The sequence below is a fragment of the Camellia sinensis genome, chromosome 3 (genome assembly GCF_055761805.1).
Source record: "Camellia sinensis isolate YWXY chromosome 3, ASM5576180v1, whole genome shotgun sequence".
Taxonomy (NCBI): domain Eukaryota; kingdom Viridiplantae; phylum Streptophyta; class Magnoliopsida; order Ericales; family Theaceae; genus Camellia; species Camellia sinensis.
Genome location: NC_138963.1, coordinates 144580185 through 144598575, shown reverse-complemented (window position 1 = coordinate 144598575; position 18391 = coordinate 144580185). Strand labels below are relative to the sequence as shown.

At 35.5% G+C, this 18391-nt stretch overlaps 1 protein-coding gene across 1 annotated transcript; it reads left to right on the top strand.

The window, feature by feature from the left end:
* The first annotated feature begins 1805 nt into the window (after positions 1-1805).
* Positions 1806-4521, top strand: LOC114270683 (uncharacterized). The gene is made up of 3 exons (XM_082921081.1): positions 1806-2770; positions 2869-3903; positions 4005-4521. The coding sequence occupies exon 1, from the start codon at positions 1940-1942 to the stop codon at positions 2510-2512; it is 573 nt and encodes a 190-aa protein (XP_082777207.1). The 5' UTR covers positions 1806-1939; the 3' UTR covers positions 2513-2770; positions 2869-3903; positions 4005-4521.
* The last annotated feature ends 13870 nt before the right edge of the window (positions 4522-18391 follow it).

Here is an 18391-nt window from a genome sequence, read left to right as displayed (position 1 = left end):
TGTTAACTACCTAAATCCATACTTTAGGACATAGCTTATTGCAGGTGTCTGCATATAAGCACATAAGCACTTGTAAATTGTATGTTAGACCGGATTGCACTCTGCCCCTCCAAGCTAACCAACAAAATAAACTGAATTTTGGGAGGTGCCACATTCTTCCACAACCATTTGGAAAATCAAATCAAACAATTTATTTTTGTCAAATTTATTTATATTTTTTCAAAAAAATCAAAAAATAGTTTTAAAAATCAAACCAAATCGCTATAGCATGTATTATTTTTAATATACATTCAATAAAATTAATAATTTTTATAAAAAATATTAACTTTGATATTAGAATAATTTGAAGACATTTCATCATAAAATACTAACATTTAATTTTATAATCTTGTAATGAGTTATTTTAAAAAATTTAATGAGCTGAATTTGTAATACATATAATAGCATTATAGTAGAAATTAAAATTACTGACACATGGGATTGACAATGAAAAAAATAATAATTTCATACAAAACTTACACTATGATTTAAGATGTTTGTATGACATGTCCAATTTTGTCCAATCTCACTGAATAAGAAAAATATTTGATAGAATGAAGTATTTTTTAAATGTGCGATATATCTGTCTACTTTATGAAAATACTAAAAAATAGATCAAGATTTATGAAAAGAAAACAAAATAAGTGTTTTTAAAATTAGTCCCGCTTACATGCGTACGATTAAATCATTGCCTAAATTAACGGTTCTGTAGTCATTATTATTATTTATTTATTTTGAGTGAATGCCTTTTAAAAATTGATCATATTGAGGGAGGGAAGCCATTGCCGCAATGGTAAGGTTGTTTTATTATGCTGATAACAATATAAAATAAAATAAATCTATTATAATTCGAGTGTTATGGATTCAAATCATAGAAATAATGGGCTTGTTTGTCATATAAAGTTTTGGGAAAATTTCTCTACAAACAAATTTTCAAGAGTAATCAAACCAAACAAATTTTTTCAAAAAAAATCTCAAAATTTTGTTTGGTTACCTACTTTCCAAAATAACTTTCTCTCTCATACACATCAAATCAATCACTTTTGAGTCCCACAACTTCCTTTCACCAAGTGTCCGCCTAAACAAATTCAAATAACGAACACAAAAATAAAAGCAGGTTAATTTACAAAAATCAAATCAACACTGAAATGTTATCAAAACAAAGAAGAAGAAACATGGAAAAAGAAAAATTTACATTTACCGTGCACAAGAGCATGATGTTAATCGTAATAAATAATGGAAAAAGCAGAACACAGGAGTTCCATAGTTTATTATGTCCAAACAAACCAACATTCTTTATGTGTTGTAAGTTTTTTTTCTTAAAACACTAAAAAATCCAAAACATAAGGTTTATTTTAACTCATATTTTAATTAAAAAATGAATAACTACTGTTGGTTTACAATTACTGATTACTTAAATAAAGTTATTGCCTCCCAAGTAATTGTAATTGAATGATTTAAAATTCATACAATTATTTTAGAAGTAAAATTCGATATATGTATATTGTTGATATTTTAATGTTTATTGTTTCATTGAAGCAAGTATATGGCAACTGTTCCAATTATCTTCTACTGGGGGGGAAACATAATTCGGGATCCTGATGAAGGTGTGTCATATGATGCTGAGTCGAAAGGGATATATGGGGTGCAACTTGGCACCACACTTAGCAATTTGGAGGAGATGTTCATGTCCAAGGTGGCAAGTTATGGGTAAACTGTTCGATTGATCTTCAAAAGTAGATATCCATATCGCTAGTGGCAAGCAACCAGCAAATACAAAATATTACCGATCAATGACGATGAGGCGTTGAACACCGTATTAAGTATCGGTGAAAGTTTTCAACCACCAAATTGTTTGGAAGTGTACATTGATAAAGAGGTTGTACACAATGTCCCGAATATGACACAGATGGAAAGTTCAAATCCGTTCACTACATTGCTGACACATGGGATTGACACGACAACGTTTCAGTCTCCTATGTATGAATCAAATGAATGTTATGCAGTGGGCTACACACAACAGACATTTCAGGGCCATGGTGTAGAATCTAGTTCACGTGGTGGATATGAGACTGAATTTCACAATAACACAGAAGATGTGCCCACCTACAGCCATCATACCACTCCAGTTGAAGTTGCTGGTAATATGGCTGAAACGGTGAATTATGTGCAGTTTGCTGACAGTGACATGTACGGTCCTGATGTCGCCCTAGACAATGATGAGAATGAAATGTATGATGAAGAAAATTTATTGGGCGGATCAGATGATGATGATGAAGAAGATGATACCGATGCTCCCGTTGACCTTGACAATGCCCCCATTCCACCTAGACCTGAAATCCCTTTCTATGAAAACATCCACATGGGTGGTGACTTTGACATTAGTAATTGCGACGTCGTTCCCCGTAATCGAATTTGGAACGCTGAAAATCCAGAGTTGGGCAAAGGGATGGTTTTCGTTGATAAGAAGTAACTCGTACATGCTGTGAAATTGTACCATGCAACAAATAATCGAGAGTATAAAGTTGTAACCTCCAAGCGAGACGTTTGGGTGTGTGCTTGCAAGCACAATTGCAGCTGGTGGTTGCGTGCATCTCTTAGTAGGAAACATGGTCTTTTTGAAATAAAGCAGTATAGGGGTCCTCACCATTGTTTATACCCACGAATGAATAGGGGCCACACTAATATTAGCTCCAGTTACATTGCTTCTCATTTTTTGGGACAAGTTGCGGTGAGTATACAAAATAAATGTTTACATACATATACATATTTGTTTGTTTATAGTGTTCACAACAAAATAATCTGACTCATAGGTATTATCGTATACAGAATGAACCTGATATGCCAATTAAGAATATCATCGAAGATATCAAAAAGACCACGAACTATATATAGTATATCATACAAGAAGGCGTGGCATGCAAGGGCAAAGGCAATTAGAATGGTATTCGGGGATTGAGATGAATCATATAGGTTGTTGCCTAAATTCATGCATGCATTACAAACATCTAATCCTGGCACCATCGTGCAATGGAAGCATAGATATATCGGAGGTACAACCATTATGCCCGTCTTCCACTTTGTTTTCTGGTCTTTCAAACCCGTCATCGATGGATTCAGATACTGTAGGCCTATTATAACCATAGATGATACATTCTTATACGGGAAATACACTGGTGTATTGCTTGTAGCAACGATTGTCACTGCCAATGGCAAAGTATTACCGCTTGCATTCGCTGTTGTCGACAGGGAGAGTTTGGAGTCTTGATCGTTCTTCATTTCAAATATCAAGGAACATATTGTCATGGACCGACAGGGAGTGGCTTTGATATCTGGTCGAGCTGAGAGTATTTTAGCTACTGTGAGGCGGCATTGGCTGAATTCCTCACTCCAATTTGTTGGATATCATCGGCACTGCCTTCGACATGTTTGTAGTAACTTTAACACTAGGTTAAAAAATAAGGAGCTGAAACAACTTCTATGGAAAGCAGGGAGTGCTCATCAACGACGAAAGTGTAATGGTTACTTAGAACAGATACAGGCTATTAACCAAGATGCCATCAATTGGGTTCACAAGATGAATCCTGTGGAGTGGGCCCTTGCGTATGACGGTGGATATCGGTGGGGGGTATTGACCAGCTATGATGCAGAGTGCTTCAATAGCGTCTTGAAAGGTGCAAGGAACTTACCTATCTCAGCTATGGTTGAATTTACATTTTGGCGGCTCGTAAAATATTTTGACGAGATGGGAGCACAAGCTGAAATAGATGTACGAAATGAGTTCTAATACCCTAGAGAGATGCAAAAAACTATTGAGGATGACATCACAAGGGTAAATACTTTCAAGTTGATATCGTATAACAGGTTAGTTTGTAATATAAACTAAATTGTTCTTATTATGTTGTGAAGTTAAGTACACCTAACAAACATGAACTTGATTAGTTTATATTACAATTTTCTGATAGGCCCCGCCGCGTATTTGAGGGGCAAACATCTTTTTGCCATGGACGAGGTCGCAATACACAAATTGTGCGGATGAATCAACTCACGTGCAGTTATGGAAAATATGAGATAAGACACTATCGATGTTCCCATATGCTCGCTGTAATGTCTGAATGCGGTGACAATCCATTAGAGTACGTTGATCTAGTATATAGGCTTCCTGTATACATGAGGGTTTGGGAAACTAAATTCAATCTAATACCACATCAAGATTATTGGGATGATCTGCAGTGGACCTTAATGCCTAATGTACTTCATCTGCGAGAAGTAAAACGGGGTCGTACATCTATGTCTCGTATTTCGAATGAGATGGATATATCAGATATGCGTTTGACCGCTCGTTGCAGTGAGTGCCAGTAGACAGGTCATGACAGGCGAACATGTCCGGCGCGACTTGGTCGATGAAGACTATGTAATACTTACATATTGTAATAGATGATTTTTTAATTCTTTATTTGTAATAGATCATTTAATTCTTTATTTTTTAATTCTTTATTTGTAAACGGGGTCGTACATTTAAATAGATCATTTTTTATTTGTAATAGATCATTTCTAATTTTTAATTCTTTATATATTGTAATTGTTTGATTTCCTTGAAAAAATTTACAACTAACATACTAAACAAATAAATTAAACTAAATATGTATGCAAAAACATTTAACTATACTACATAGGCCTATATTTTTTATTCTCTACTTGATTGAAAATGTCTATTACAAAATTTTAGTGAAAATCACATAGTTCTTCTATCATTTTAAAATTTATTATTTATGAATAAATTTATTATTTTCGAATGCTGCAAACATTTTTTACATTTACAATTTATGAATCAGATCTACGTAATTTACAAATTTTATACTTTATTGGAACTTTTACCATTACAAAATCAATAATGAAGTTTTATCAAATATGCCATAAATGTAATTAGCAACCTCTTATTGGCGAAAAAATTCTCATTCAATTTTTTTGCAAATATTTATGTAGGAAAACTATCCACATGTTACTGGTCATTATTAAGCTTATGTAACTGAGACCCTAAAATTATTTTGTAAAAGATTTCTATATTAGTTATAGCATAGATAACAGTAGGTTCTGCTGAATTGCTTATCATATTTAATGGCACATAAATTGATAAATTTAGATTTTAGTGAATTTCTTCCATGTTAGTGGCACACAAATTGATAATTTTAAATTAATCGACCACATTTGTTTTTCAAGTCGTCATGTATGGAATAATTAGAGTTTAATTGTTATAGTTAAATTACATGCTCACCAATACGGTTTTTTTAAATAAAAATTAATTACATTTTAGTGAATTGCTTTCGTATATGGTGTCACACAAATATAAATTTGTAAATAGTTGAGCATACTTTTCTTTTACAAATCGTAATTTATGGAATAATTACAGTTTTCATGTTATGATTAAATGAGACTTTTATTGTTATGATCTAGTATTTCACTTGTACAGGCTTCATGGCACATCTACCTGATGAGGTCCCACTTTTCAGTCATCCACATCGGGCTGACAGTATACGGGAGGATCCGGTATGCAATAATGTTTGTTGGACTTTACGCTTACAATGAAAGTACCCTGCATTTTGTTTTATATTACGTGATAATGCTATAATTTAAACTAGTCCTTCTGTCATGCAGGACGAAACACGCACCGTGGTGACATGCCGGCGAGAAGATTCCGGCCTGTGGGAGCGTCCATTGAACCATAGAGTCTTGTAGTGTCTACTATGCGCGGGATTTTATGGTGTCTATTGTATAGGCCATATTAGACTGGAGCACCCACTCATTACTGCTCTCGTCGAGAGGTGGCGTACAGAGACTCATACATTTCATTTCCCGATCGGGGAGGCCACCATCACATTGCAGGATGTATCTGTCCTATATGGTCTACGGATTGATAGGCGAGCAGTTACTAGAGCTAACCCATCATTGACGAGGGACTAGTGGATAGCCCTATGTGCTGAGCTATTGAGAGTAGCACCTACACCTGCAGACTTACAGGTAGGTAGACTGAGGGTGAGGTGGCTGTCCGAGCAGTTTTAGGGCCATCTTCCAGATCCGGCTCCAGATGAGTTAGTACTGCATCATGCTCGAGCATATATTCTGTTGCTTATTGAGGGGATACTTCTCCTTGATAAATCACAGAACCTGCTTAAACTGATGTACTTGCCATTGTTGAGAGACATTGACGCGATCGGCCAGTACAGCTAGGGCGCCGCGGCTTTGGCATGCTTGTATAGATGCTATGTCGAGCATCTCAGGTGGGTGCAAAGGAGATTGGAGGACTCCTTGTCTTGCTACAGGTTAGTAAGAATTTTATAACATGTCAATTCATATTGTATGGCATATATCAGTATTGTAATTACGTTCAAACTATTGTAGATTTGGGCGTAGGAGAGATTGATTCGCATTGCCCCGTCTAGGCGGCAAGTGGTTGCTCCTGGTGAGGTTCCTATCAGCCAGGGAGACATGCAATTGCCAGCCGGACCCCGAGGTAGCCGGTGGAGGGTTGACATGGGCCACGAGGTCGTATCGACCCACGTAGTCGTCGTGTATAGAGACCAGCTTGACCGGATGATAGAGGGCGAGGTATGAAATTTAAATACTTAAATTTTAATTTTCATATGTTGTGTATATGTTCATGAGCGATTTTTAATAGACTTGTCGTTATTGTAATTTATCTGGCAGCCTTATGTTGGGGTCCTCAGTACGCTCCCAGACTATTGCCGACTAGGTGAGGAGATATGGATGGCGAGAGTGCCACTCATTTGTTTTGACGTGGTTGAGTGGCATCTCCCTGATCGTGTCCTCTGACAGTTTGGTCGGGTCTAATCCGTGTCGGATCGGTGTGACACTGAGTGACGGTTGCATTCGACTGATAGACGTGGCCGACCCGGCACTGACTGGAGTCTGTTTCATATGCGATATATACAATTGTGGGATGCCCGTCGTGACAGTATTGTACAGGCTGACTGGAGCGATGAGGTCCTCCTCTCTTCCGACCCTTACATGTTGTGGTATCGGCGACATACACACCTACTAGTTGGTAATCCGAGCCACCTGTCTGAGTCCGGATATCAGGGACTTGGGCCTTCTCTTGAGACATTGGTGAGTATCATAGTATGCATCAGATAATTATTAAGATCATAATTGATTTACTTTCAGTCAACTATAGCCTAATACGTCTGAATTTTTGTTCAGGTGGTTTGAGCTGGGAGGTCATATCACTTGGCTGAGGACGCCCTTTTCAGATGTGATGGACAGCATGCGATGCAGGCCCTTGTAGAGATCCGAGAGTTATTATACGAGGGGATCTAGCAAGCCCATCGGGTAGATCGTCTGCATTTTGGCCACTACGGTGTACACAGTGCAGCAGCTGCTCCAGACACATCAGTCCCGTCCACGTTAGTGTCTTCCACTTCAACGCCAGCCACAGCAGGTCCGTGGACTTCAGTCACCCCACCGCATGGTACCCCATACATTTCTCCAGATTCCCCACACGTATATCCTACCCAGCATGCTGACCCTAATCGGACACTGCCCCGATACATGCATGACGTTGTTACCTCACTCACCAGTTGCCACCTGCTTTTCTGGGCACTAGTTCGACCGTGACCATGAGTACACATGATGCAGTTCTCACTGACATCTCCCACGTTGAGGATGAGACCCATATTGAGCCCCCCCCAGAGCGTGAGAGAGAGACCGAGGTTATGGTCGTGGCGGACGTCGCGGCTGAGGTCGGGGTACGGGCAGAGGCAGAGGTCGAGGTCCAGCTACAGATCGTGATACAGTTGCACCAGATGAGGGAGTTTCACAGCTCACACAGTATCCGATCTTCAGCCAGAGACAGGATTAGGGGCAGCATATGCAAGAGAGGGGGGGTCAGACTCACAGGCTCCACAGACAGTCAGTGGAGGGCCACATGCAGGGGAGGGATTGCCAGATATTTAGAGAGTCTACCGCAGGAGACCGAGGAGGGAGGTCCACGGTCGGGGTTGTGGGACTGGGGGCAGGTTAGGACATTAGCGGGTGTGACATGAAGTGTATAGTTTTTTTTTTTTTATTTGTAGTAATTGTTATAGTTTTTGTATATCAAACTTGTACAGATGATGTAAATGTGTCATACTTATTTATTCGAAAATATAATTTCACAATTTTTTATTCTTACTTATTTTGATGAATCACACAAATCTCTTTCACATCTCTATCTCTCTCTCATTCTTTGTAGTCTCCGCATTATTTATAGTAATTTATGTTTTTTCCTCAAATTTACAAATTGAGACAACCATTTATAAACCAAAAAAATTATCAAACAAGTTTTCATGATAGTTTTTAAAATTTGGTAAAAATGTCTTCAAATTAATAAATAATTAAATAAGGTACCAACGTAAAAAATGGCTTATCAAAAGATTTTTAGGCTATGTATGGTTTGATTTTTAGAATTTTTTTCAAAAAATTTAAAATTAATTTAGTTAAGAAATAAAAAATAAAAAATCATTATAATTTAAGGGTAAAAAATAATTATCATTTTACCTTTTGGGCAGGTTATATATATATATATATATATATGTATGGTTGTTTCAATTTAATTTGTAAAAAATTATTTCTAACCACTCGAAAAAAAAATTATATAAAAATTATTTTTATTTACAAAAATTACAAAAATTATATAGTTGATTATTATTTGCTATTATAAATTATTATTATATATATTTAATATTGGTCCCAAATTTATAAAAGAAAATTTATATATATTAACAAAATGTGAGTGTGGTGGGTGTGTGTGTATGTGTATGTGTGTGTGTGTGTGTGTGAGAGAGAGAGAGAGAGAGAGAGAGAGAGTGAGTGTGTGTGTGTGAGTGTCAGTGTGAGAATGAAAATGAAGAGTGAGTGCAACAGTGAAAACGTGTTTTCAAAACATGTTTTTATGATTTCATTAAAGCGCGGTTCCTAATCACGTTTTCTAGAAAAAAAAAATTATCAAATTTATTTTTTAGGGTTTAGGATTTATTTTTTTTATAAAATTGAAGTTAAAATAAATTTTAAGAATTAAACTATAAATCCTAAACCCTAAAATAAAAATAAATAAATTTTAAGAATTAAACCCTAAACCCTATAATAAAAAAAATATATTTTATCCCTAAATACTAAGGTAGCGTTTGGTAACGTTTACATTTTTGGTTTATGTTTACAAAAAATTTATAAACTGATTTTTGTTTATTTTTAGAAAAACATAAATTACAAACGCGTTTGGTTTGAACAAAATGTTTAAAAAGATTTAAAAACATAAAATAAAAAAAATATATTTGTTGAGGCCTAAAATATTTATATTTATTTTTATTATTTATAACAATGGGATCACACATATTATAATTGAAAAAAATTTAATTGAAATAAAAGATTAATTGAAAAAAAAATTAATTGGAAAAAAAATTATTTGAAAATATTGGTCTTAATTTCATATAATTGATTATTATTTGCTATTAAAAATTTTATTATATATATATATATATATTTAATATTGGTCTTAATTTTATAAAATAAAATATTTATATATTAAAATTTATATTGGTTTGGTGTGTGTGTGTGGGGTTTGGTGTGTGTGTGGGGGATGAGTGTTTGTGTGTCAGAGAGAGAGAGAGAGAGAAGAGAACAGTGAGTGCGTAAAGTGAGTGCATGGAGTGGCTAATATTGAAAGTGTTCTTCAAAATAACAATAACGGAGAGAAAGCAAAGGTATTTGTTATTTGTAAAATTACAAGAACTCTTCAAAAACAATTGAAATATCTTCCTTCATTGATAAATCGTGGATAAGCATTACAAATCTATTACAAGATAAATGGTTTGGTCATTCATCCAAACAATTTCATTCATTATCATCATCATCTAACATCTCAATATCAGATTCATACATAACATCCATGCACCAGGCGAAGTACTGGTGTGCATCATCCATTAACCCATCTTCGGCACGCTCATTTGCGGTCTTCATTAGTGAGGACCTTTTGCAAACGTTGGGTCATGCGATTAATTTCGTCACGGATACGATGCAATGCCCTTTGCAACAACTGTGGAGTGTCAGTTGGCATACGCATGGCTAACCGGCGAGGAAATTTAATATTAACTTCATGACATAACTCAACGAGAACGTTTGCTCGAGTTATGCGAAATTCCCACTCAGCTCTCATGGTATTGACGGTGGCATGTGAGTAACGCAAATTTGGATTTAATGGGTATTGAAATTTATCCCCATCTGCAACCCAATAATGACCCATTGCTAAATATAGATCAACCACCGTATATCTCATGATGATATCGCTCGAAATAGTTATAAAACTTTTGTTGTGGTATGATGCGATATTTATACCATATATGCACATGGTAGTTGTATGTATGAAATTACAGTAAACAACTATGCATCAGAGTTGTCACGTTAACTTTTATGACCTGAACAACTATGCATCAACTTGATAGGAGTTGTCACTTCGACTTTTATTTACTACTCAGTGCATATCTGAAGGTTTTAAGCGAAGTTCAAATCTGCTTGGAAATTTAATTTAATTTTTCTGCTTACAAATATAATTCAATTTATTTTTCCTTGACAACATATTTAATTTCATTTTTTACCTTACATATTTCATTTAATTTAATTGGAGAAATTTAACCAATTTAATACTTTGTTAATTATGTGTTGATTTAAGTCGGTGTTGTTCTTGTCTGCATACTAGGCTAGGTTTTATCTGTAACACTTTCAAGTTACGAAATGACGAAAAACCCATTCATTCTAACTCTACTACAAATTAATCTTCAATACATTCTAACTGTATAATATTTTATCTTCAACGTTTATGAATCTATTTGGGGCTGCATAGGGTGGCTTTTTAAACACAAAGGGTCTAATTGTTTTGTTATTTTGTTTTGACACCTCCTTAAAAATTTTATGAATTGCATAATTCATAGTAGGTATGGTACGATAATAAATTGTAACTCGGCGCAATGATACGTTCAACATTTCTCAGTGATGCTTGCCAGTGACTTGAACAGACGTAATAATTTGTATGCTTTGTTTTTTCCTCAGATGCTATGTGCCTTTGTGCAGCGATGCAGTGATGCATGTGATGCATGTGACTTTGTGCACTGATACAGTGATGCATGTGACTTTGTGCACTGATGCAGTGATGCATGTCACTTTATGCAGTGATGCATGTGACTTTCTGACTTTGGCATGCTTGTATACTTTGTGAATTTTTTCCTCACATTACGAGATGCATGTGACTTTGTGCAGTGCAACTTAGATGCTTTGTTTTTTCCTTACATTTCTGAATTCATGTAAGTCACATTAATACGACCACATGGCAATAATGTTGATAAACAATTATATAAAGGACTGAAAGAGTCAAGTGTAATTCACTGAATATAAAAAGAAGCAGAAAATGCAAAGAGGAGAAAAGAGGATGACTGTGAAGTTCATTAAGTGAAAATAAGATAAAATATAGGTTGCAGTGCCAATCTTGTTACTTTTTATCAGGTGACCATTTTATTATTTTGCTGAAAAAATCAACGATAGTTTTGTAAGTCGAAGTGAATTGGACAGTTGTGTATTTACTTGCACTCTGGTTCATAGTTATTGATGAACAATATTACTTTAAAACAAAGAAAATTAAAGCCGTTATTTCATTTTATGATTTCATTCATAAATTGTTGAAAACCCCAATTTGTACTGAAATCGTCAATTCGAAGCGATTACTTACTGTATTAAAAAACATAAGCACGAAAAAATAGTTTCATGTGGCGATGTGACAACTCACTGCATTACTGATTAATTTGACAACTCACTGCTCGAATATGAAGGGATTGCATTGTGAAAAGAACGGCCTACAATTATGGTTTTATCTGACAACCACGTCCGTGACTACATCAATTCAGGTACACAAAGTCACGGGTACTCAGGATTGCATGAAATGAATAAGATCAAATAATATCACAGGTATCACTTCTTCCATAGTGCCCCAACTCAATTATCGTCACCAGATCATCTGTAGTTAATCCCCAGTGTGATGTCTATAAATAGCGCTACCCCCAGTATGATATTTGTTCAAGTCATAACAATAGTAATATATATACAATCACTATTATTATTAATTTTTTTATTTTATGAACAATGTTTTCAAGAGGTGCATAAAGTTCACGCCGGCAAAGAAATCCGAAAGTGTGACTGCTACCTCCATTTACTTATGACTACAAGAGCGAAAAGTACTTGAGTCCGAAGGATTATTATGCTGGTATCCGAGCAGAATGGGCGTTCAAGGTAACGGAGCAAGAAGGATTGTTTAATGATCTACATAACTTTGGGGCACCGGTACCTCATCGTAGTTCATTGACCATGGCTAGACGAAATGTGAGTGACTATGAAAAAGCAGTTAGTAGAATTAAGAAGGAGAACAACAGGATGTTGATGCGGAAATGTCAACATTTCATGCTTCAGCTAGCCACCGAAATGGCAGAAACAAGCAATAGAGATTTGACAGTGATTGAGCGAAATAATGTCTTAAACAATGAAAAATATCTCTCTGACTACTACATGTCAGATGAGGAATGAGAAATCAAACACCTTTATCTTTCATATATGTTTGTATGTTGTGTCGTATTTTCGTTACTGGAGTGTAAGACAATGTTGTTGTTCATCTAACTTACGGATGTATTTCAAGTAGTTGTTATATGAACGTGAAGTTTATGAAATAACTAGATTTATAAGCATTTTCTTTATTAGTTCATGACTTTCTTTATTGAATTGCAATGAGTTAATGAATGTTCTGGATTAATGAATGGATTAATGTATGTTGAATTATGTGAATAGTTAAGGTTATTTTTATTTATTTATTTATTTTTCAAACATGATATACAACTCCATTTTTTGTACCCACTTTATAGATTCAGTGATGTGTGAAGAAGATGATTGGTTGATAATTAGATAATATTTAATTATGACATATTTATAAAATTTTGAAGTATTCCAAACAAATATTTACATGTTAGATGTTTATGAAGACATTTAAAAAAACTTAAACTTATTTTAAAAATTAGTGGTAATAATTTTTTTTATGATTTTTATGAGAGTATTTTATGAAACCCAACCCGGGAGAGAGAGAGAGAGAGACAGAATTTGTTAGCTGGAGAAACAATCTGAAAGCCAAGTGGTTGGTCTAATTAGGGGATTAATAAAGTTACAACAGACGAACTGCCGCATTCAACAGCACAGAAAATAGAATAGGTAGCTCAGTCAAAAGCTTCTCTTAACTGGGGCCCGTCAAATAGTGATCCTCTAGGTAAAGAATTTCAATCTCCATCAGGAAAGAAGAAAGAGTGGCCTTCCAATTGTTGGAAGTCCAGTCAAAATGATGACTTTGGTAAGGAATGGGGGGTTGACAGAAAACTAAACTTTGGGGCTGGACAAACAAGCTCAAAGCCAAGTGGTTGGTCCAGTTGGGGGACTAATAAACTTCAGACAAATGAACTACCGCCTTCAACAACACATAAAACAGATTGGGAGTAGCTCGGTGAAAAGCTTCCCTTAACTGGGGCTCGTCAAATAGTGATCCTCTAGGTAAAGAATTTCAATCTCCATCAGGAAAGAAGAAAGAGTCGCCTTTCAATTGTTGGAAGTCCAGTCAAAATGATGACTCTCGTAAGGAATGGGGGGTTGACAGAAAACTAAACTTGGGGGCTGGACAAACAAGCTCAAAGCCAAGTGGTTGGTCCAGTTGGGGGACTAATAAAGTTTAGACAAACGAACTACCGCCTTCAACAATACATAAAACAGGATGGGAGTAGCTCGGTGAAAAGCTTCCCTTGACTGGGGCTCGTCAAATAGTGATCCTCTAGGTAAAGAATTTCAATCTCCATCAGGAAAGAAGAAAGAGTCGCCTTCCAATTCTTAAAAGTCCAGTCAAAATGATGACTCTGGTAAGGAATGGGGGGTTGACAAAAAACTAAACTTGGAGGCTGGACAAACAAGCTCAAAGCCAAGTGGTTGGTCCAGTCGGGGGACTAATAAAGTTTAGACAAATGAACTACCGCCTTCAACAACACATAAAACAGAACAGGTAGCTCAGTGAAAAGCTTCCCTTAACTGAGGCTCGTCAAATAGTCATCCTCTAGGTAAAGAATTTCAATCTCCATCAGGAAAGAAGAAAGAGTAGCCTTCCAATTCCTGGAAGTCCAGTCAACATAATGACCCTGGTAAGGAATGGGGGGTTGACAGAAAACTAAACTTGGGGGCTGGACAAACAAGCTCAAAGCCAAGTGGTTGGTCTAGTTGGGGGACTAAGTTTAAAACCCAATTGGTTTTATTTGATTTGCTTGTCAAAATATCTATTTACAATTAATTATACCGAAACAGATTGTGTTATGCACCTCTTTAAAGAAATTGACGATTCTCTTCGTATAGAATAGTATTCAATGCAAGGCCAAAAATGTAAGAAACTAGACTTCTAAGCAGTTCTAATGACGCTGATTTGAGATTTTCCGAATTTATACCCAAAGAGAACAACACTTCCGAAATTACTGTTTAACACCAATTTTCTGGACATATTTGAATGCACTAGTTAATGTAGATTTTGACTCCCAAAAATTATGAGAAAATTCTGATATGCAATTGAATATGTAATTAATCAACTGTAAAAATTCTTTACCTAGAGGATCACTATTTGACTTGGTGCACAGGCTTTGGTTTTCTTAATTTTTTTATTACAGTGACAACTCATCTCTTATTGATATATGCGGGATTCTCAATTCAGAAAGTCACATGACAAAGTAAGTTCACTGATTTAGCTTATAGTGAGCATGCCCTTATGTTGTCGGTATATGCAGATGGATTGTCAAGTCATGTGACTTGATGCACAGGCATTGCTTTTCTCTGTTTTCTGATTACAGTGACAACTCATCTCTTATTGATATATGTGGGATTGTCAATTCAGAAAGTCACATGGCAACAGTGAATTCACTGATTTACCTTACAGTGAGCATGCCCTTATTTTGTCGGTATATGCAGATGGATTGTCAAGTAACGTGACTTGGTACACAGTATTTGCTTTTCTCTGTTTTGTCATTCTAGTGACAACTCATACCTTGTTCGTATATGTGGGATTGTGATGCAGGGGCATCTTTCTAAAGCCGTTCATAACCAACTATTTAAACGACTAAAGGTGAAGACACAACCTTACAACTCATTTCGCCCTACGAAATTATCATTCATTTGTTTAAAAAAATTAGCATGGCTACACGATTCATGGGAGGGAGTGGGAATCGCAGAGGTGGTAGGAACTTGCAAAGGGATGACAGTTCACGACGAGGAGGGGGAAGGGGACGTGGCGATGCTGAAGACGAAGCAACAATACCTGTTTTAGATTATGCTTGTGGTTATCATGATAGGTTTGGGAGACATTTTTTGATGCCCAAGTATTATCGAGTTCAAGGAGGTTCATGTATGGACCCATCTGACAATCAAACAGGATATGGTTTATCTGACGCTGCTCGTCTCAAGTGGCCTGCACTATTTATAGAGCGGGTACAGCTAAAAACCTTAAGTCGGGAAAATCAAGTTAAGGTGCCAAAAGCACGTTCTGTTGAGATCCAAAAGGAGGATCCTGATAATGTTGATCGACTATGTGAAAGACTACAACGTGAGATTTCTCAAATACGCCGTAGGTTAGCCCGCGATATGCAACTATACATAGTTAAGAAGGATGCCCAGAAGAACAGAATAGAACCAAATGTTGTGGCTATCAAGGGTATCATGGAGGATCCTGAACTTGTCTCTGACGTTGAGCTTTCGGATTATTCAGACTCAGAGATTGCCGATTTAAGCGCGAATTAGGTGTTAATGTCTACACTTCGGCAATATTAGGTCATGCATTAATATGTAATGTCTGTGTTAGACTAAGTGTTTCCGTAATGAGTTTGTCAGATTGTTTGCCTAATAGTTCTTTGTCTAACTGTTATGTTTATGTATTGTATGTTCAGTTCAGGGTGTCCAGGATGTATGTATTGTGTGTTTAGTTTATGGTGTCCAGAATATATTTTTGTGGGAGACTTATGTCTGTACTACCTATGTAACTGGAAACTATTACATTTGCAACTTCAGTTATGTTGTTTTCATGCCTGTATGAGTATTTAGTAAATTAGTGACTTCGTATATTATGTATTAAGTTTTATTACAAAAATGTTGACAAAATTTATTTTAGGAGAAATACACATTCTCTTAACTTGTTCATCTTCTCAATCATGACAACCCAAAAATGTAACCATTATTCATTGAATATAACAAATAACATTCTCATTCTTACAAAAAATACACTACCAATTGAATAAAACAAACAATCTTTCCATTCATTCATTCATTGCACAACATCAGTCTTATGAAATAAGCGAAACCAATTGAATCACAATAACATCAACTCCAACCCAATATTTACATTACATAAGTTCATGTTAGTAATCCGAATTCAAATTACATACAAGTTACATTACATAGCAAAAAACAGAAAAAGTACCATTCGTATGTAAAAAATACATCACCAAAATTTGAGGTCTTTCTCTTCTTTTTTCTTGCTGCAGCTCTCGTGGTGGCCTTCGTCTTCTTGGCCTACACCGCGGTGCTCTTTGCGTCTCACCCTTCGTCGTTGTTCGTCGAACTGCACAGTGTTTGGGTGTGCTTCGGACTGTAGACCATGTATATCACCTTCTAACCCAAAACAAAGACGAAAGAAATTTTTTTTTTTTTTTTAATGAAAACGGCTAGAAAACGGTTTTACTAAACCGATTTTCTGAATTACATTATCACCTTCTAACCCAAAACAAAGACAAAATAAAAAATATATATATTTAAATGAAAACGGCTTTAGTAAAGCCAAAATAAATTTCTGAATAACACCTTCTAACCCAAAACAAAGACAAAAGAAAAAAAAGAAAATTTTACATGAAAACGGCTTTAGTAAAGCCAAAAAAAATTCTGAATTACACCTTCTAACCCAAAACAAAGACAAAAGAAAAAAAAAATTAACATGAGAACGGCTTTAGAAAAGTCAAAAAAATTTTATGAATTACATTATCACCAAAACAATGACAATAGAAAAAAATAAATAAATAAATAAATAAATGAACAGTAAAAGCGTGGTTTCAATCCACGCTTATTGTAGTGAACAGTGAAAGCGTGGTTTCAACCCATGCTTATTGTAGTGAACAGTGAAAGCGTGATTCACAATCACGTTTTCTTCATAAAACAAACTTAAATTGTATGCACAGTGAAAATGTGGTTTGGAACCACGTTTTCTTCAGAAAACAAAATTCAACAATATGCACAGTGAAAGCGTGGTTTGAAACCACTTTTTCTTCAGAAAATAAATTTATGTTAAAAGCGTGGTTTGTAACCATGCTTTCTTAATTAAAAGCGTGGTTTGTAATAGCGCTTTCACTATTCATCAAATTTTTTGCTCCAAACAGTGAAAGCATGATTTGTAATAGCGCTTTAGCCTAGTTTGGAAATTCTATCCAACTAGGCTTAGTTTGAGAATTAAGATAGTAAATTGGCTTAATATGGGAAAAGCCTCAACAAAATTTTCATACTCAAATCATAATTTCAAAACTCACAAATTCAAAATACAACTCTATTCTCAAATCATAATTCTAAAACTTTACCAAACGCTACCTAAATTTCTTTTGCTAAACTCACAGGTTCTCTTCCTGCTTATGGTTCCTGCTGCGGCTGAAGGGCTAGAGTTATATGCTTATGATGTCTATCAAAATGTTTTGAATGTTTTTGGAAGCAGTTTATGAAGTGATATGGTAGAATTTGTGTTCTCCTGTGAATGTTGTTAGAGCCTTGAGAGGAAATGAAGCACAAACATGAACAAAAGAAGACAAAAGCTTTAATCTCTTTGAATAAATAAAGTTCTGTCAAGTGTATCTAGTGTTTTCTAGTTGTTCTTTGTGGGAATTGTTTTGATTGCGTTTGATGGTTTCATAGTAGTCTTCAACTCATATATTACAATGCATAAATGTGGACAGCTATCAAGACTTCTGTGATCAAGTTTTGCACACATCCTTTTAACATAAATATATATCTATTTTAGGATTTAGTAGTGGCTGAAAACTCTCTCGCTGTTAAAGAGGGTGGCTACTAGCTCTGTGGCCTGCCATTCTGATATTTTTAGGATATAGAAAAATTTTGGCTCATAAAATCAGTTGGGCTGAGATTTTGAGTCTTTGTTTTCAAGATGGACTTGAGATGAGGTGTTTTGACCCACCTTCCCTCCACCCATTTATAAAATTGTACA